This window comes from Solanum stenotomum, chromosome 2, assembly GCF_019186545.1.
Source record: "Solanum stenotomum isolate F172 chromosome 2, ASM1918654v1, whole genome shotgun sequence".
Lineage (NCBI taxonomy): Eukaryota > Viridiplantae > Streptophyta > Magnoliopsida > Solanales > Solanaceae > Solanum > Solanum stenotomum.
The window spans coordinates 70,717,877-70,739,599 of NC_064283.1; the positions used below are offsets into that span (position 1 = coordinate 70,717,877).

A 21,723-nucleotide genomic window follows, 5' to 3' on the forward strand; every position below is an offset into this window, starting at 1 on the left:
AAATTTGCTACACATATAAACTAGACATTTCAAAACACACTCATTAATCACACCACATAATTTTATTTTATTTTTGGTTTAACGCCTTTACATAATTAGGTGTGTGCATGTAACTACACACCATTATTACAGAAAAGGACTATATCTAGTACCCAATAAGGTATTTTTATATTAAGAAGGTATTAGGTTAAGTTTCTAAGTGGTTCAAACTAGTTTATAAGCATATTTTTAAGCTTATCATATAGTTGGCAAACACTAAAAGTGCTTATAATCCGAAATCAATCATAAGTTTGTCATTTTTTATTTATGATTTTACAGCTTATAAACACTTTTAATTTTGATCAATCACTTTACAGATTTACCTTATCTATCTTTTTGTACTCCCTAAAATGTTCTTCCTAGAACATAACTTTGAATTATCCCTTAATTTATTTCCATCATTTGTCCTTTTTATGTGAAAATACTTTTACTTATTTATAAAGGAAATGAAGCTTACCCCCCCCCCCCCCCCCCCCCCCCACCCCACCCCAACCAAATACTATAATATCTCTTTTGAAAATTTTATAGTTGAGATTAATTATAGACATGTTTTGTATTAGAATTAGAGAGGGGACCTTGTCCATGCCAATGCTAACACTATATATCCCTATCACTACTAATCTTTGTGTTGAAGCAATAGCAATAGAAGATGGATTGCCTATTGTGTGAGATATAAGTAAACATATATTAGTTAATTAGTTAATATAGCTATAGTTTACCTTAATTACAATTTGCGTCCTACTTTTAGCTATAATTACGCGGCTCAACTTTTTAGTTTTGTATAATTCACACGTTTGTATAATTCGGAATTTGTATAATATAATTTGTATAACTTTTATATATTCAAAATTTGTATAATATAATTTGTATAACTGTTTACACTTCTGATATTAGTCATTGTATAAATTCGTTATTTCGTGTTTATACAAAAATAACTAAGTATACAAATGTAACCGCAAATTATACAAACCTGCAAATTATACAAATCCGCGAATTATACAAATGAGGTAACTTAAACTATAGCTATAGCCCGTAAATATGCAAAATATAGCTATGAAGCATAATTAAGTTTATTATAGTGGCTACCTGCGAAAGTTTCCCTATTTTAAATGGGTAAAAATGAGTTATTCAATAGATAATAAGGATAAATATGAGTACTCATATTATAATAGGGATCTTGTTAAAAGCTTTAGAAACAAAATCTTTTTTAATTTTTTTTATCACTCCACCGCCTACCACCCCCTCCCCCCCTCCCCCAAATCCCAAAAAAAGTGTAAAGAAAAAGTTAGTTTGTTTCTTTTATAAAAAAATATTTTTTGTCATAGTTTTTTTTGTCACCCAACTTACCAGCCCCCCTCCCCCCTACTAGCCCCCTACCCACCTCACTCCGCCCTATCCCCAAAAAAAATGTGAAAAAGTTTTTTTACCACCGCATCCCCCTACCATATTTCTTTCTTTTATTAGAATATCTTTTACCTATTTTACTCATTTAACTATCCATTTTTAAATGAGTATTATTCGTTTTTTACCCATTTTAGATGAGTTGGATACCCAACCTATTTAAAATGAATAAATATGAATAGATACCCATATAAATTACCCATTCTGCCACACCCTAATTCTGCCATCAATTACTAATATAATGTTCTTGTGTTTCTAGTGGCATAATACGCATAATTTTTGTACTCTGAAAACTTCCAATCCTTAGCTAATTTTGTAGTTCACTATCACTACTAAAAATAGGAAATTGTTGACAGACAAATATATTCTATAATCAAATAGCAAAACTCATCGCTAATTCTATCTAGCTATGAATTACCAAAAAAAATATTGTTAGTTATGAGCAATTTAGCTGCAGATTAGTGATGACATTTATCAATCATTCTAGATTTTTTTGTAGTGTATTCATTTGCATTGAAATCTCTTATTGACTTGTTGAGTGTGATATTTCAATATTTTATTTAATTTTTCTTATGGTGATATTTCAAAAAAAAATTTTATGTGTTATTTCAATATGCATCAAAGCTTATCCATTTTAATTTTATTTTTTTTTCTAAAAATTTACGGTTGTCACATCATTAAATAGGTACCGAAAATAATATTTTGGGGAAATCATGACTATGGAAGCTAACTTCGCTACTAAATGACATGAAATCAAATAAGAATTGCCACTGAAAATATCTATTTCACACATTCATCTGCAATTTCATGAACAATTTAATATTTGTACAATTTAATCATAGAAATGGACTTACAAGCAATCCATTGTTACTTTTCGGAGATTTTATTCAATATAATATTATCGATTTCATTACAGACTTGCATACATATATGGAATTACGTAGAATAAGTTTCGAAACTTTTATTTTTGTTTATCAATATCCATCGACTTAGGCTTTTATTCCAAGAATATATAATAATAATAATAATACTAATAATAATAATAATAATAATAATAATAATAATAATAATAATATTTATGCATCACTTGAGATTGTGAGTCCAATATCTTTAGTGACACTGAGGCATAATTCCATATATGTGTGTGGATCTGGCACATTCGTATTCTTCTTTTCATATTCCATGATCCAAGTAACTAAGTTGTTTTCACCCTTTATCTCAACCTGAATAGTGACGTAAAATGATTTATAATAATCCAACAAATCACCTTCAATTACCTTTTTTTTAATCAACTTCTTTTCATCATCTATTTCTTCAATTACTTCCTTTACAACAATCTCTTTCCCACCTGCAAACAAATATAGTAAATATTGCATACTACTAATTTTGCTTTTTAAATGATCAAGTGAAATGAATTGAATCTGAATGGGTTAAAAACAGTTTGAATTAATAAAAATGTTGGATCAAATTAATGAACGGATAAGTTTGAGCTAGATGTCTAAACTTTTTTCGATGAAATGATCTCCTATAACTTACTTACAATTTGAACAAGAAAAACTAACCTACAAAAATAAATATTGAAACCAAATATAATACGGATTTACCATGGGTGAATTTCCAGGACTTAACAGAGCCAATATTGCCTAATTCACCTTCATGAATATCCATATTTTGTATCTTATCCGAGCATATACGGAAGATATCATGTGGTTTGTACTTAATTATTTCATGAAACACATCTCCATCACATTTGATATTTATCTCAGAAATCAACTTTCCTTGAAGACTCATTTTTCTTCTATGATATATCACAAAGTTATAATAATAAGTATGTGGTTCATCATTACATGAGTAGCTCTGCCCTTTTATAGTTAGGCAATGTCAATATGTCTAGACTTTAGACTGTAAATTTCGTATTTTTTTTATGCCTATACATAATTTTTTTGTTTTTTTGTTTTGGTTTAAAGCCTATACATAATTAGGTGTGTGCATGTAACTACACACCATTAGTACAGAAAAATACTATTATCTATTTTTATATTAAGAAGGTATTAGGTTAAGTTTCTAAGTGGTTCAAACTAGTTCATAAACATATTTTTAAGCTTATCATATAGTTGACAAACACTAAAAGTGCTTATAACTCTTTATAATCCAAAATAACCATAAGTTGGTTATTTTTAATTTATGGTTTTACAGTTTATAAGCACTTTTAATTTGATCAATCACTTTACAATTTACCTTTTCTATCTTTCTGTACTCCCTAAAATGTTCTTCCTAGAACATAACTTTGAATTATCCCTTTATTTATTTCCGGCATTTGTCCTTTTTATGTGAAAATACTTTTAATTAATTTTTTTTAAAAAATAGTAAATAGATTTAACGATAATTTTTAGCACCCTACACGTAACTACTTATTTATAAAGGAAATGATGCCTACAACCCCCCCGCCCCCGGGAACCAAACACAATTTCTCTTTGAGATTAATTATAAACATGTTTTGTATTAGAATTAGAGAGGGGACCTTGTCCATGCCAATGCTAATTTCTATCAAGAGCAATAGAAGAGGGATTGCCTATTGTGTGAGCTATCATCTAATGCTTTGACTGTAGAAACTCATTCATGATTGATGCAAAACTACTAGAAATTGAGCTTTCAGTGGCGACTATAATCGCTGCTGAAGCCCAAAAGGTCGAAACAAAATCATTTTAGTAGCAACCTGAGCGTTGTGGCAACTGGCAAGTAGTTCCAAAACTAAATGTTATTTATGATGACTTCTTAAGGACGCCACTAGAAACTCTTATTGTGGCGATAATGGTTGCCACTAGAAATATTTATTCTACAAAAACAGTTCCAATAACTTAAATATTGGGTAGCTAGGTCGCATTTACCTGAAATCCCAAATTTACCAAAGCTTGAATTCCCTGAAATTTTGAAACCTGAGCTGTCAACTCTGCCAAAGCCTAAATTGCCAGAATTCCCAAAGTTGGAGTTTCCACCATTTCCAAAGTCTGAACTTTTAACGTTTCCAAAACTGTAGATTTATGTTATTCCTAAGGCAGAATTGCCAACTTTATGTGGACCAGCTCGTAGGCCAAATAAAAAATAATTAAAAAACAAAAATGAAGTAGAATACTAGAATTAAGTAAATTACAAAAGGAATTCTAACTCAAAATCTACTTAAACCAAAGTATATAGAGATTACAAGTTAATATTTCTATTTAATTTGGCTAGTTATATTCTTACTTATTAATTATTTAGTTTTTGTACTAATATCTCTATTTGGTTCGAGTGTGGTATCATGTCTTGGATGAAATGAAGGCTTGCCTTCGGAGTCCTGTGTGATAAGAAGGTACCACCTAAACTTAAAAAGTAAGTTCTACAGAGTGATGGTTAGACTATCCTTGTTGTATGGGGTGGAGTGTTGGTCACTCAAGAATTGACATGTTTAAAAAATGCATGTTGCGGAGATCAGGATGTTGAGGTAGATGTGTGGACATACAAGGAGTGACAAGATTAGGAATGAGGTCATTCAGGAGATGGTGAGAGTGACCTCTATGGCGGACAAGCTAAGATGAGGTAAGCGATATTGAGATGGTTTAAGCATGTGTTGAGGAGACATGTCATAGAGGAGGTGCGATAGGTTGGATGACGTGGAGAGGTAGTGGTAGACCAAAAAAATATTGGGGAGAAGTAATTAGATAGGACATGACAGAGCTCCATATTACCTTAGACATGACTTTAAATAGGAAAGAGTGAAGATCGTGTATTAGGGTAGAAGACTAGTAGAGATAGAGTGGTGTCTTGCCTTGTGAAGGATTAGTGCATGTCATAGCATTAGTCGTGCCCTTGTAATTCTGGCCATATGTTGTTTATTGTATTTCGATTATCACATTGTTTTGCTGTTGTCATTGTTTCTTTCTTGTTGACTTCACACTACTTTTCTTTTTTACCATTATACTTTCTTCACTATTTTCTTCTTGTTTTGCTTAAGCGTGATACACTTAAGCCGAGGATCTTTAGAGAATAGCCTCTCCATATCTACGAGATGATGGTAAGGTCTGTGTACACTCTACCCTCTCCATGCCCCACTTTATTGAATTCCACTGGGTATATTGTTGTTGATGATTGTGCCTTATTTTTCATAATTTTTATTTTCACAAATTTTATTTAATTTAGATGCATAAACAGAAGAAGCTAAAAAGAACTTCATGCTTTTGCCTAAAAGCTATCTAATATTGGGTATATGTATAAAAAGAACATACAACATATATTAGTTAAATGTCTCCTGAAATTTAAGATCAGTTTAAAACTATATAATGTTATGGTTTGAATTTGAAAAGATTTAATCTTCATAAGAAATCAACATAAAGTTAAACAATATTGATTGTTCCTTATTCACTCGTTTTATTTTTGCTACATATATATTACAAGACTTGAGACAACAACTTGAATCCAAGCATTTGGTATACATTGCTTGTAACTTTTCAAGAATCCGACATACACTCGTCGACATTTTATTCAAAGAGTCCCAACAACATATATAGGTATAATATTTATTTATCACTTGATGTGGTGATTCTCAATATCTTTGGTTACATTGAGGAGAAATTCCATGAGCGTGTGTGGATCTGGCACATTAGCATTCTTCTTTTCATATTCCAAAATCCAAGTTACTGAGTTGTTTTCACCCTTTGTCTCAACATGAACAGTAACGTAAAATGATTTGTAATCCTCCAATATATCTCCTTCAATTATCCTTTTTTTCATCATCTTCTTTTCTTCATCTATTTCTTCGACTTTCTCCTTTGCCACCATTTCTTTCCCATCTGTAAAACAAATACAATATAGTAAATATTTCATACTATTAATTTCATTTTTAAATGATCGAGCGAGTTGGTTTGAATCTGAACGGATTAAAAACGGGTTGAGTCAATAAACAATAAATAATAGGGGTAATATTACTATATTATCCATTGACTTTATTAAATTTAATTATTTGAAAAATATGTTAGATGATAAATAACATTTAATACCAAGGGTAAAATAGACACAAAAGGTAAATTATCTCTTGATTTTTTAAATTGGACAAGTATTGTTGGACATCTATTTTTAGTATAGTGGACACCTATTGTTGGACGGAAGGATTATTTGTTAATTATGTCTTGAATTTTTTTTCTTATATATTTTACGAAACAAATAATCACTATTGATTTAAGAGATTTGTTGTCCGAATAGATTGGAAAAGGAATATATGTATTTTCCTTATAGGAATGTAAGAACATTACACTCTTTGTTTTATCTCATAGTGGAAGACTCTCTCTCTGTTTTAGCTTGAATAATTAGACCTAAATGAACCTTGTTAAATCCTTGTGTTAGTTTTTTCTCTATTTTCTTTATTTGTAATTGTGTACTAGGTAACCCACGATACTTCCGACACAATTGGTATCATATATAGCTTGATAAGGGCTTCTGCACATAATATAGGATTAAAATGTCTTCAATTTCAACAAAGTATGAAATAGAGAAATTCAATGGATAATCTAGTTTCTGTCTGTGGAAGGTTAGAATGAGATCGTCCTTGGTGTTACAAGGATTATGAAAGGCTTTCGAGGAGACCTTTCAGAAAAGTCGAAAGAATGAGACAAAGCAGACAGTATCTCACTTGATGATGTTAGTAATGCACTAAAATCTAATGAGTTGAATATGAGCTTTTCGGATAGCACTAAGGGTGAAGGTATTGTGAGTAGGGGAAGAATACAACAAATATATTTTATGCATTATCAGAAATATATATTAAGTGCTGACATTTTCCTCAAATGAAGGGAAAATTGATTTCTCTTTCGACTTTGGATGATCAAGTGTGTAAGATTTCCTTGATACTCATGAAGGGTAAGCTTCATTATTGACGGTATTATCTTCAATCCAGTATAGTTGAAGGGGAAATACTTATCGCTTCTAGGAAGAGTGTGGTGAATTAGTTTCAATTGTGGCACTTGCGACTTGGTCATATGATCAGTGAAGGGATTGTCTTTGTTGAACAAGCATAATTTTTTGGATGGTTACAGAAATCACTTTTTGAAATTTTGTGAGAATTGTGTGTTTAATAAACAAACAATGGTGAAGTTTAACAAGAAGGCAAAGCACATGACCAAAGAAAAGTTAGATTATAGACATTCAGACTTGTGGGGTTCATACAAAATTTCCTCCGAAAGTAGTGCAAGGTACTTTATAACTTTGATTAACGATTACTCAAAAATGACAAGGGCTTATTTTATTTTCTAAAAACAAAAAATGAATCATTTTCAACATTTGTTAAATGAATGACGATGGTAATTGAGAGACAGGTTGAAGAAAATTTAAATGTCTTTTAACGAACAATAACTTGGAATTTTGCAACTCAAAATTTAATAACTTGTGCTATAGAGAGTGCATAGTGAGACACCTCACTTGTGTTGAAACACCACAACAAAATGGTAATGCAGAATGTATGAACCGAGCATTTTGTGACAGGGCACGAAAGATACAAATATTGATGAAACCAAATATAATAAAGGTTTACCAAGGATGAGGTTCCAATAATTAACAGAGCCAACGGTGCCCCATTCACCTTCATGAACATCCACATTTTGTATATTATCAGGGGACATACTAGAGGTATGGTGTGGCCTGTGCCTATATACTTCATAAAAAACATCTCCATCACACTTGATGTTTATCTCAAAAACCAACTTTCCTTTGAGGCTCATTTTTCTTTTATGATATGATATATCACAAAGTTATAATAACAAGTGTGTGGTTCATCATTACATGAGATCCTTGCCCTTTCATAGGCAATGCCAATATTTCTAGGCTCTAGATTATAATAAATTTTTTACTTTTTTCTGCCTATACATAATTAGGCCTCGTGTCTATGTACTTACACATAATTAACTGATTCATTAATGATGAATAAGATGTTAGAGGATGAGTGGAAGATCAGATGGATAATCAGTATATCTCCTTCATGAACAAACTTTACAAAGATGGTTAAGATTTTTTTTCAACAGTACCTCAATAGTGGTCCATGTTGGTTAGAGCCGTGCTTAATCCGTGATTTCATAAAGTTGAACTAAGATTTTTGGAGCCCATTTAAGAATTGAATTTTTTTAGCTTGGCCCGAGTAAATCCACTAGTCCGTGGGGCTTGACCAATTAATGTGGGTTGGACCAACTCGTAGACCAAATTAAAAATAAAAATAAAGTAGAATACTAAAATTAAGTAAATACAAATGGAATTCTAACTCAAAATCTACTTAAACCAAAGTATATGGATATTACAAGTTGATATTTCTATTTGGATAGTTATATTGTTACTCATTAATTATTTAGTTTTTGTACTAATATCTGTATTTGGTTCGAGTGGTATCATGTAATGAAGTCTTGCCTTTAGAGTCTTTTGTGATAAGAAGGTACCACCTACACTTAAACGAAAGTTCTATAGAGTGGTGGTTAGACTATCCTTCTTGTATGGGGTGGAGTGTTGGCCAGTCAAGAACTTACATGTTCAGAAAATGCATGTTGCGGAGATCAGGATGTTGAGGTAGATGTGTGGGCATACAAGGAGTGACAAGATTAGAAATTAGGTCATTCAGGTTAGAGTGGCCTCAATGGCGGACAAAATGAGGTAAGCGATATTGAGATGGTTTAGGCATGAATAGAGGAGACGCGTTAGTGAGGAGGTGCAATAGGTTGAATGTAAAGGGTATGTAGAGGGGTAGAGGTAGACCGAAAAAAGTATTTGGGAGAAGTAATTAGATAGGACATGAGGAGCTCCATATTACCTAGGACATGACTTTAAATAGGAAAGAGTGGAGGTCGTGTATTAGGGTAGAAGGTTAGTAGGGATAGAGTGTTGTCTTGCCTTGCGAAGGTTTAGTGCATGTCATAGCATTAGTTGTGCCCTTTGTATTTCTGGCCATATGTTGTTTATTGTATTTCGATTATCACATTATTTTGTTGTTGTTATTGTTTCTTTCTTGTTGACTTCACACTACTTTTCTTTTTTTACCGTTATGCTTTCTTCACTATTTTCTTCTTCTTTTGCTTGAGTGTGATACACTTGACCCGGGGATCTTTCAAAAATAGCCTCTCTATATCTACGAGATAGTGGTTAGGACTAAGATCTGCATACACTCTACCATCTCTATGCCCCACTTTATTGAATTCCACTGGTAAATCTAAATTTTATTTTTCACAAATTTTAGTTTAGATGCATAAACAGAAGAAGTTAAAAACAAGTTCATACTTTTGCCTAAAAGCTATCTAATATTGGGTATATGTGTAAAAAGAATTGTCACGCCCCGAGCCTACATCTTGGACGCCACTGGCACTCGAGAACCATTGCTGGCCCTAAGCAAACCCTTAGCCTGGCTTAACTCTTAGCGGAAGACTTACTCATAAATAATATGAACTTAAAAGATAAACTTTACTTAATTGTCTCAAAAGATAAACTCAGAATGTTTTAGAAATAAACATTCAACTAGCCAAAGAGGCAATGCAAGTCTCAATATAAGTAACTGAAAATGAAAAGACGCATGAAGTACTGTCTATCTTTCTATGGAGCCTCTAATACTATGAGGGATGTCGGGACAAGACCCCGATCATCCTAACAACTGAAATAACTAAAAGTAAACAAGGGACCCTCCAAAAGCAAGAAGGCTCACTAAACAACTCTGGAACTCAACTGGATCAACGAAGCGCTGGATGTTGATTATGGTTACCTGTATCTGCATCATAAAAGATGCAAGCCAAATGGCTTTAGTACATGGAATGTACGAGCATGTGAGGGGAAATCTAAACAAAAGACATAAGCTTGAACTGGAACTGAAGAAACAATTACCTCGTCTGAACTTAACTCAAGGATACTCAACTTACTCAAATCATTTTAATATAAAGCAGTAGTAAATATGCATTATGAACAAAAACTTTTAAAATAGTATATAACAACACCGTGTATTAGAATATACAATATACTCAGTTTGTATGCAAGAATACAGAATAAACTCTGTTTGTATATGAAAAAAAAAATATACTCCGTGGGAGATTCTCTAACCGACAATAGGTAACTACTCTTGAAATAACTTTTGAACTCATAACTCATTTAGAAATCTCAGTTTCTCTTTTATCAATGTAAAAATTGATGCCTCTGGAATACATAGTCCCCTTATACTCATACTTGAAAACTCTTTCTCAAAATCATATTATAGTATGATCATTGATGATTCAGGAAGTCATACTGCATAAACATTGATGGTATATCTAGATATTATACTGCTTAAACATTGATGGCATACTCGATTGTCATACTAATCATGTTTTAGAAACTCTTTCTCAAAACTCAGTTTAAAACTCAAGTGTTAGCTTTAAAAAGCTTCTCAAAATTTATAACCCAATTCATAGGGTTCATGCGGATTTATGGAAATGAACGACTCAAATCAGGGATCTTAATAGCAATATATAACAATTTAATAATTAGGAATAAAATTTCAAAAAGAATCAAGAACTCAAAATCAACTTATGTCACGACCTAGGGGTACCCCTTAGTTGTAACATGGCGTATAGAACCCCGAAGGACTTCATACAAGCCACTTAGCTTTCATCACATAAGAAATAGAGCAATAAGGGTAAAATAATAGTCGAAGTCCAAAACATTTTATAAAGCGAAGCGGAAGTCTAAAAACCATGTCTCATCATATCCATTTAATATAATAGAATGAAATTGGGCCTATCCCATACATCATGTCCAAAAAGGAAATACAAGAAATAAACTAAAACAATGAAATTTGTCCACAAACCATGAGGACTCACCAAGCTCGAAAACACTCAAATCCAAGCTCTAGCCATAATATTGGGAATCCTGTCTGTCGAACACTACATTTGGGAAAAATGTAGGCAAGAGTATGCGTTAATACAAAAAAAAATGTACCAAGTATGATAGATATGCATAAAATCATTTAAAACATGCTAAAAGGGACATTTCATTTCATGGCATGCAATTGACCAAGTAAAACATGATATAAGAAGGTTAGAAAACATAAGTCATAACATCATGATCAATGCGAGCCAATTCATCTTTAAATCTTTGAACACATATGAGATACTCCTTGAGTAACCTTAGTTCACTTTTAGTCTTGTTGTGGAAAAATTAACCTTAACAGACATAGATACCATGTGAGCTATAACACGATCCGCCGGTGTCTCCCACACTGAAAAGGGTTGTTCTACTTTCCTAAGGTAGAACCATAAACTTCTAGCTTAAGTGGATCCACTAGCTAATCATCCTACGGGGACACATAGTTTATGGGATAAGGAGATTGTTACTAGAAACTCGGCATCTACTAACGGGGGAGCTTCCATCCCACATTAATATCCACTCGGTCCTAAGCATAATTCCCACGGAATAGTCATTTCTTACTTATTCTTATCATTCATGGAAAGGTGTCCTTGACAACCAATCCAAGGTAGTTTAGGATAGCTCTTACTCTTTGATCCAATTAGGTGAGAATAGCCTTTCAACCTAAGAATCCATGTTATGTGAGAAAACCTTTCACATCATGCTAGTTATGTGTTTATGAGAATAGCCTTTCACATCACAACATAAAACATCATCATTTGGCACTTTACTCTCAAAGCACCCTTAAACTTTTACATAGATTTCATAAGTTCATGCATAAACTTATACATTACCTTTTGACTGTTCAAATCTTACTTTCAATCACAAAATCTAGAAATCAAGGATTAGATAGGGATCATATCATAAATTCATGTTATTTCATCACATTATCCAATAATTTGTAAAACTCCTCTTTTATAATCAACAACCCACACCATATGATCACAATTTGGGAAAAACATGGGGGTTCATGGGTTCATAGGGGAAAACATCATGAAAGCATTGAAAATCATCAATTCATGCATGTTAAAACATAATTCAATCATTAAGATCAATAATCAAAGGAACCCATGGTAATTGAAGAAAATCCTAGCTAATTGGGGAACTCTACCTTTTGAAATAGAGGAATTTGGGGACTCCATGAATGAAAGAGATTCATGGATGAAAACTACCATACCTCAAGTCCAAATGCTAGCCTTCAATGGAGGAATTGAAACCTTGCCTTGAAACCCTAGTTGGATCCTTCTTGTTCTTCTTCAAGTTTCTAGAGAGAGAATATTTGAGAGGAGATTTGATTTCTTTTTGGGAATTTGGAACAATGAAGTAAATGAATTTAATTTGGGGGTAAAAAGGATTATATAGGAGTCCTAAATATAGGCAAAATAACATAGTATAGGAATTAATTAATTAGGAAAAGACTCAACTAACCCTGAAAATAACTGCCAAGTGACGACCTACAACCACCCATTAACGGACCATGGATGAACCTACGGTCCGTCCTGCACAACCGTTAGTAAGTGTAGAGACTTTTGGCCAATCGATGGACCTCTGGACCATGGACCGTGGACCCACTTACAACACGTAGGTCCAGTCGTGGTTCCTGCCCTTGCAACTTTTTAGATGGCCAATCTACGAACCCACATATGGTCTGTTGTTCAACCTACGGACCGTCGTTTGTCCTTGTGGATAGCACCTGTAAGTTCTGAATTTTTGGTTTATTACCCTTTTTCGTATACGGGGTGTTACAAATTATCTCAAGAATACTCAAATCTAGGGATAGAATCCTAGATTTCTCTTTTACTGATTTGAAGTAGATGTAGGGCGTGAGGATGAACTAGTCCAACACTATGATAGCCCTACATACCTCTTAGGGATCAAACCCTTGGCTAAACAACCTTCGAATTTGCAAGAAATCCTGAAGAACGACTTGACTTTTCTCTTTTCTCCTCTTCTTGAACTCCTCTCAAAACCCTAGCGTATTTTGATTTATGCAAACTGACCTAAATCAGATTTGACCCCAAAAATAATACTAAATTCGTTTTAATCTGATTGGGTAAGGAAAAGACCAATATACCCCTCACTAATTCGGATAGCTTTTCTTAATTGGACAGGCTAACTTCAAATGGGCATATCTCCCTTATACAAGCTCAAAAATTAGCAAACTTGGTGGCGTTGCAAAGAGGATTCCAAGACCTTTTCAGTTGATATCTCTTGGGCCACTTAACTCATCCTCTAGTGAAAGTTATGGTTGTTTGAAGTTGACATAAAATTCATAATGTAACATCCGGCAATTTGAAATAACTATAAAAAAGCTTGAAATTGGAAATAGTCATTTTTTTGAAAAATTTAAAATCTGGAATTTGGTTAAGTGTGGGAAATCAGTTAGTTTTGGCCAACTTTGAGCAGTCATAACTCCTAGATCAGGATGAGTTAGGAGTAGTTCCAGTTATGTTTGGAAAGCCCTTGGAATTATCTTTTCAACGTCGCTGAGTTTGCTCGATTCCGAGTTCGTGAGCGAGTTATGCCCTTTGAAAGTTGGGAAGTTGGAGGGGAATCCGTCCGAAAAATTTAAGGGCATTTTGGTCTTTTCCCTAGCCATTTCTTTTGGGATTATATTGTGGTGTTAGGCTTATTTTTGGATCATTTTGTCCCATTTTAAAAGAGTGAGAGCAAGGGCTTGAGAGTGAAGAGGAGAAGAAGAGGAGAAAGAGAAGATCAAGCAAGGAGTTTCCGTCAAGGATCGTCGTGGATATCGTCGAGGGTGATCCCTACTAGGTATGTGAGTTCTTAGTGTGGGTTGATCCTTTCCCCCACACACCAAACTCATTATTATTGAGAAAGATTGGATATGTTGTTAAAGTTGTTGGGTTGTGTTGTTGAAGTTATTGTTGGTTGTGGGACATGATTTGGTTGTGTGTTTGAGTTGAATCTCTTGTATATTGAGGGGTTTTATGATCCTTAGTGTTTGGGGTTGAATCCATTGAGGTTACAGAGGTTTAGAGTTGGAGAAAAGAGGGAGAAAAGTCGGGTTTTCTAGGGAAGGGTCTGGCGCGTCGCGCCTGCTAGCGCGCCCCAAAGGGGACTCTGAAATCCAGCCCTTGGGGCGGCGTGCCTCTCAGAGCGCCAGCAGGTGCCTTCTGAGCTTCAAGGGTTGGCGCTCCGCGCCTTGCAGAGCGCCAAGGAAGCCATGTTCTCCCTTTCTTCCACACTTTGTCATGCATGTTCCTAGGTATTGTACCTATGTTTCCTAGTTGTTTCCAACACTCTAATGTACATTTAAACCTCCCGAACTCATCTATAAACATGCGATCATATACCTTGAATCCATGATTCAGTTCGAGGTGAGTTTGGATCAAAGTCAAGTGAAGTTAGAGTCAAGTTAAGCAAGTTAAGAAGTAAGTCCAAGCAAGTCTTTAGAGTTGTTCAAGAGTCTTTATTGAACGTTTTAACTTCATTCTAAGGCTCAAGTTTCAAGTCGAGTAAAGAGTATAGAGTTTCAAGTTAAGTCAAGAACATAAAGTTGAGTTCATTTCTCAAAGTTATTAGGGAACTATGTATTCCCAAAGAAGTTTTAAAGAAATGTTTTTACATTTAAACAAGGTTGGAAACTGAGATTTCCAAAGAGCCTTCGGGCTAGTTTTTGAGCAATTATCTCAATTAGCAGGAAATCATATGTTTTAAAAATATAAGAGCCAGTGCATTTTTAGGAGTAGTATCGAGCACCGAATTGGGGGAGCGTTTAAAGAACCCACAGCCCCATAGAACTATATTAGCCACCATAGGTAGAAAAGGGTCATACTTTTTAGATGAATCCTTTTCCAGATAGACTAGTGGATCCATTAGGCAGTTCAAGTCTTATACCTTTGGCCGGGTGTAAGATGCCCTGGCAGCGTGAGGTCGATCGCTGTATCATCACTATAGCTCTTAAGTGATGGTTGTCGGTTAGAGAAACTCCCACAACAGTTATTGTATCTTCATACACAAAAATTATTGTATTTTTATATACATCAGTTCATTTGTATTTATATATACATCTCAGGCTTATTGTACCTTTGTATACACACAGAGCTAATAACATGTTTAAAGTAGTCTTTCTTTATATCGCACCTATTTTAAATTGCCTTATATTAAAAGAAGTCAGTCAGGTTGAGTTGAGTTGAGCCAGGTAAGCTATTCAGTTTCTTCCAGATTTCCTTTTAGCCTTTGTTGCTTAGTTTTCCAGCTCACATACTCGTACATTCAATGTACTGATGCCAGTTGGCCTGCATCTTATGACGATGCAGATACAGGTACCCCGGATCAGCATCCTGCACGTCGTTGATCCAGCTGAGCACTCCAGAGTCAGTGGTGAGCCTCCTTGCATTCCGGAGGACTCAATTATTTTGTATTCTTAGTTTTGTTTTATTAGGATGTTGCGGGGTCTGTCCCAACATCCATCTCAGTATTTTAGAGGCTTCATAAACAGACAGTCAGTCAGTTAGTTTTGAGTCTCTCATCTACGTATATATGTAAATATTCTATTTTGAGATTCGAGTTGCCTTTGTGGCCAGATTTCATAAGTTAAGTTGTTTTGTAAATCTTGCATGTGCATTGAGTTTTTCTGTTGAGTTAGGTTTCCGCTGAGTTAAGAAAGCCAGGCCAAGGGTTCGCTTGGGGCCAGCAATGGTCTCCGAGTGCCGGTCCCGCCCAGGGTGTAGGCTCGGGGCGTGACACATAACTTAGCATAACTTGAAAAAATTCTAATTTAGCTATTTCCAATTTAGCGCTTTCTAAATATAGCTCTTTCTAAGGCGGGATGTTACAAGAACTTACAACATATATTAGTTAAATGTCTCATGAAATTTAAGATCAGTTTAAAACTATATAATGTTATGGTTTGAATTTGAAAAGATTTTATCTTCATAAGAAATCAACATAAAGTTATACAATATTGATTGTTCCTTATTCTTTTCCTTACAAATAATACTTTCATTCGTTTCAATTTGTTTGTTAGAATGTGGGAGAATATGAGGATTAGTAATCTATGGATTAAAATTACAAAATAACAAAACTAATCCTCACTAAATTTGTCTTGCTCTTATTCCCAAAGTCAACTTTCCTAATACCTCTGCTGATATTAAACACATTAGCTTGAGTAATTATATTAATTTAAAATTATTTCTAAAATTATGGCCAATAAACTGAATCTTCCGTATATAAATAAAATATAATTTTAACTATACATAAACATTGTAACGAAAGAGGTTTCAAATGAACCTCTCAGCCTCACCTAGCTCCGGCCCTAACCATCAAGACAAAGTTTCTTTACTTCTTCTCAAGGTTTAAAGTCCCTTAACAATTTACTTTTAAACCATAATTTTATTCCTTTCTCTATTCATATTGTTATTAACTTGTTATCATGACTTATATATGAAAAAATAAAATTCCCTGTTTATAAAATGGAAAAGTTGAAAGAAAAGCACATACTATTGGTTTTCAACAGAGAGAAAACAAAAAGAAAAAAGAAAAACTATAATGCAATTCAAATAACAACTTTTATTTTTATTTATCTATAAAAATTAAATATCCACTCGTTTTATTTTTGCTACAAATATATAGTAGACATTTCAAAGCACACCCGCTAATAACAACACACATTATTTCATGACTTTAAGACAACAGCTTAAATCCAAGCATTTGGTATACATTGCTTCAACTTTTCAAAAATGTTGCCGTATTCATATCGATTTCTTCAAAATGCACTACTTTTAAAGAATTCGACATACAATCGTCAACATTTTCAAAGAGTCTCAACAAATGTATAGTATTTATGTATCACTTGATGTGGTGATTGTCAATATCTTTGGTTACATTGAGGAGTAATTCCATGAACGTGTGTGGATCTGACACATTGGCATTCTTCTTTTCATATTCAATAATCCAAGTAACTAAATTGTTTTCACCCTTTGTCTCAACATGAAGAGTGATGTAAAATGATTTGTAATCCTCCAACAAATCACCTTCAATTATCCTTTTTTTAATCAGCTTCTTTTCTTCATCTATTTCTTCGACTTTCTCCTTTGCCACCGCTTCTTTCCCATCTGTAAGACAAATATAGTAAATATTTCATACTATTAATTTCATATTTAAATGATCGAGCGAGTTGGTTTGAATCTGAACGGATTAAAAACGGGTTGAGTCAGTAAAAGTATGTTGGGTCATACATAATGCATCCAAAATTTGCTTGGATTAAATTAACAAGCATATTAATTATTACTTGGTTTGAGCTAGATGTCAAACTTTTTTTCGAGGAAATGGTCCCCTAGATATATATGTTATTTGTTAATTATGTCTTGGATTTTTTTCTCTTATATATTTACGAAACTCATAATCTCTATTGATTTAAGAGATTTGTTGTCCTAATAGATTTGGAAAAGGAATATGTTGTCCTTATAGAACATTTTCCTTATTGGATTGTGACTACTTATTTGTACAGTCATTTTTTTTTCTCATAGTGGAAAACTCTCTCTGTTTTTGCTTGAATGATTAGACCTAGATGAACCTTGTTAAATCCTTGTGTTATTTTTCCTCTCTATTTTCTTTATTTATGATTGTGTGCTAGGTGACCCACGATATTTTCGACACAATTGGTATCATATATAGCTTGGTAATTAGGGGTTCTGCACATATATATTGTTGATACTGGTAATAATTCTGATGATAGTGACTATGTATGGAAAGTTTGTGCTCTAAGTTTTGATCATAGGCATAATTTCTTGGTTCTTAATTCTGGTGCATTTTTCACATATGTCCTCATAAGAATAGATTTACAACTTATAAGCAAATGAGTGAGATTGTTTACCTAGGTGACGAGGATAGAGTGACGAGGAAAAGGGTAACATGATTTTCTACCTAAGACACCACACTTGTGTTGAAACCACAACAAAATGGTATTGCAGAATGTATGAACCAAGCATTTTGTGACAGGACACGAAAGATATAAATATTGAAACCAAATATAATAAAGGTTTACCATGAATGAAGTTCCAATAATTAACAGAGCCAACGGTGCCCCATACACCTTCATGAACATCCACATTTTGTATCTTATCAGGGGACATGTTGGAGATATGGTGTGGTCTGTGCCTATATACTTCATGAAAAACATCTCCATCACACTTGATGTTTATCTCAGAAACTAGCTTTCCTTCGAGGCACATTTGTCTTCTATGATATATCACAAAGTTATAATAACAAGTGTGTGGTTCATCATTACATGAGATCCTATGTCCTTTTATAGTTAGGCAATGCCAATATTTCTAGGCTCTAGATTATAATATTTTTTTTACTTTTTTCTGCCTATACATAATTAGGCATGTCTATGTAATTACACATAATTATTTTGTTCATAAGCATTTTTTAAAGATTGTCATACATTTAGTAAATACCAAAAGTGTTTTTAAGTCAAGTGCTTATAAGTCGAAATCAAGTCATAAGTTGGTCATCTTTAGTTTTATGATTTTATAAGTCGAAATCAAGTCATGATGGTGGTGGTTGCGGCGACAAAGGTGCGTAGTGGTGGTGACTGGTGATTGTGGATAGAGTGATGATGGATACTATTCATATAAAAATATATTTTAATGATATTGAAACTTTGTTCTAGATCTTTATGATTAAAACCTATTCGGAAGTATTTAAATCTTAATGAATATAAATGCACTAATAATCTAATATCTGAATTATTCCATATCAAACCTTCATTAGGTGCAAACGAATAAAGCTTAAGTGTTACGTAAGTTGGCAAATTAAGTTTCCAACTTGTATGAAGTAACTACCTAGAAAATGAGAATTGGGTCCTCATAGAAAAGAGTAATTTTCTCTTTTTCCAAACAAATAATTTTTTAGTGGGATTATAATATCTCATAAATTATGTCTCGCGTTCTTAAAGAACTTATGTCACGCTAGGCGTAAGTTCTTTTTTTAAGAGGTTGAGGGTTCAAGTCCCTCCTTCCGCTCCTGGCTTCGTCGTTTTGTGGTAACAAGTGAAGTGCATAAGCCACTTTAGAGATAGGGGCAAAAATTAATAATCAACTCATAAAAGAAAAAAATGAAAGAACGATCCTTTTGAAGATAAATCTGTGCAATTAAATGAGAAGAAAACCGTTTGCATATTTTCTATTGGATCCTTAAGTAAAGATCAAGAAATCATCAGAATTATGTTCATATTTTGATCTATAAGAACTTGCTGATCTATTATTAGGGGCCGATTATCTCATAAAAATAACTATGCAGTGAGTATATTAGCTTATATATGTTGTGAATAATATTAAAAAATATTACAGAATTATTAATATAAGAGTTGTGTTAGGAATTTGCTTTTTCAACTGCACTTTTACTTTTACTGCATTATATTAGATAAGACTTAGTCAATTAGTTGTTAGCCATTTATTCCTATTATTTAGGAGTAAGTTAGTGAGTTAGGAATATGCTAGTAGTGGGTTTACTGCTTTCTGTTTTTTATTCCAGTTTTATAAATGAAATCTGAAGACATCAATAAAAATGTTCTTCTACCAATATTCTTCTTGACTTCTCTGCTTTCTAAAACTCATACTACTAAAATTTACCAACAATTGGTATCAGAGCTTTTTTATCTTGCGGGATCTGTGGGTATTTCTGTGAGTGATTGTTTCAATTGACTCAAGCACCACAACCAGAAACAACAAAAGATTTAAAATGGAAGAAAGCTCAAGTTTCTCGGTAATGGCACCTCCTGTCTTCAATGGTGAAAATTTTCACATGTGGGCAGTGAGGATGGAAGCTTATCTCGAAGCTTTAGATCTTTGGGAGGCAATCGAGGGAGACTATGAAGTTCTTCCGCTACCCGGAAACCCAACAATGGCTCAACTCAAAAATCACAAGGACAAGAAAACCAGAAAATCTAAGGCAAAGGCATGTCTTTTTTCAGCAGTCTCTTCAACAATTTTCACTCGCATCATGTCTCTAAAATTAGCAAAAGCCATCTGGGATTATCTCAAGGCAGAATATGAAGGAGATGATCGTATCAAAGGTATGCAAGTGCTGAATCTCATTAGAGACTTTGAGTTACAAAAGATGAAAGAATCGGAAACCATCAAAGAATACTCTGACAGGCTTATGAGCATAGCAAACAGAGTAAGATTACTTGGTTCTGAGTTTAAAGACTCGCGTATTGTTGAAAAGATTCTGGTTACTGTACCTGAAAGATTTGAAGCCACCATTACCACTTTGGAGAACACCAAGGATCTGTCAAAAATCACTTTGGCGGAATTATTGAATTCCTTGCAGGCTCAAGAACAAAGAAGGGTTATGAGAGAAGATGGAATCAGAGAGGGAGCATTGGCGGCCAAACATGAAGAGAGTGGAAGATACAAAAAGAAAAACAATAAGAAGAACCAGCCAACAAATGGAGAAGGAGCAGCTCGCTACAACAACAAAAGCAAAACAGGCAGCTTTAAAGGAAACTATCCTCCTTGTAAGCATTGTGGAAAGAATGGTCATGCGCCGTATAAGTGTTGGAAAAGGCCGGATGCTAAATGCAGTAAGTGCAACCAACTCGGGCATGAAGCAATTATTTGCAAGAGTAAATTGCAGCAGCAAGACGCAGATGCCCAGGTTGTTAATGAACAGGAAGAAGATCAACTCTTTGTGGCATCGTGTTTTGTAAGCAATGTTTCAACTGAGGCTTGGCTGATTGATAGCGGATGCACAAACCATATGACTCATGACAAAGAGATATTTAAAGACTTGAAGCCTACTGGAGTTACAAAAGTCAGAATAGGTCATGGCGGTTATATTCCGGTAAAAGGAATGGGAACTATTACAATTGAAACACAATCAGGTACTAAAGCAATTTCCGATGTTCTTTATGTACCAGATTTAGATCAGAACTTGTTAAGTGTTGGTCAATTGTTAGAAAAAGGTTTCAAATTGTACTTCGAAGATAAACATTGCTTGATCAAGGAAGCCTCAGGACATGACTTGTTTAAAGTCAAAATGAGAGGCAGAAGTTTCTCATTAAATCCATTGGAGGAAGAACAAGTGGTGTATTCGGCAAGAGAAAATGCTTCCGAGTTATGGCATAAGAGACTCGGACACTATCATTATCAAGGGCTTCTCAAAATGCAAGAATTGGTGATAGTCGAGAACCTTTCTAAACTGGGAGCGAGTTCTAAAAATTGTCGGGCTTGTCAATTTGGAAAACAAAGTAGACTTCCATTCCCAAAGGCAACTTGGAGAGCAACAAGAAAGTTGCAGCTGGTTCACACCGATATTGGAGGACCCCAAAGGACTCCCTCACTTAAAGGTAGTCTTTATTATGTTATTTTTATTGATGAT

General features: G+C 33.9%; 3 protein-coding genes across 3 annotated transcripts in view; all 3 read right to left on the minus strand.

Annotated features, from left to right (window-relative positions):
* Positions 1–21,723, minus strand: part of LOC125857196 (MLP-like protein 34) — a 384,557-nt gene that overhangs the window by 147,466 nt on the left and 215,368 nt on the right. The window lies entirely within an intron of this gene.
* LOC125857267 (kirola-like) lies at positions 5,979–8,237 on the minus strand. Its single transcript, XM_049536962.1, has 2 exons — positions 8,048–8,237; positions 5,979–6,266 (listed from the first exon to the last, which is right to left on the minus strand). The coding sequence occupies exons 1-2, from the start codon at positions 8,184–8,186 to the stop codon at positions 6,001–6,003; spliced, it is 405 nt and encodes a 134-aa protein (XP_049392919.1). The 5' UTR covers positions 8,187–8,237; the 3' UTR covers positions 5,979–6,000.
* On the minus strand, positions 16,863–18,611 carry LOC125857226 (kirola-like). The gene is made up of 2 exons (XM_049536921.1): positions 18,383–18,611; positions 16,863–17,450 (listed from the first exon to the last, which is right to left on the minus strand). The coding sequence occupies exons 1-2, from the start codon at positions 18,567–18,569 to the stop codon at positions 17,185–17,187; spliced, it is 453 nt and encodes a 150-aa protein (XP_049392878.1). The 5' UTR covers positions 18,570–18,611; the 3' UTR covers positions 16,863–17,184.

What these genes read in the sequence shown, in the direction of transcription:
- LOC125857267 (XM_049536962.1), bottom strand. Translation starts at nt 8,186, where the DNA reads ATGAGCCTCAAAGGAAAGTTGGTTTTTGAGATAAACATCAAGTGTGAT. An exon ending in AAATGTGGATGTTCATGAAG is followed by an intron (nt 6,267 to 8,047) that starts GTGAATGGGGCA and finishes TTTGTTTTACAG; the next exon opens with ATGGGAAAGAAATGGTGGCA.
- LOC125857226 (XM_049536921.1), bottom strand. Translation starts at nt 18,569, where the DNA reads ATGTGCCTCGAAGGAAAGCTAGTTTCTGAGATAAACATCAAGTGTGAT. An exon ending in TTATTGGAACTTCATTCATG is followed by an intron (nt 17,451 to 18,382) that starts GTAAACCTTTAT and finishes TTTGTCTTACAG; the next exon opens with ATGGGAAAGAAGCGGTGGCA.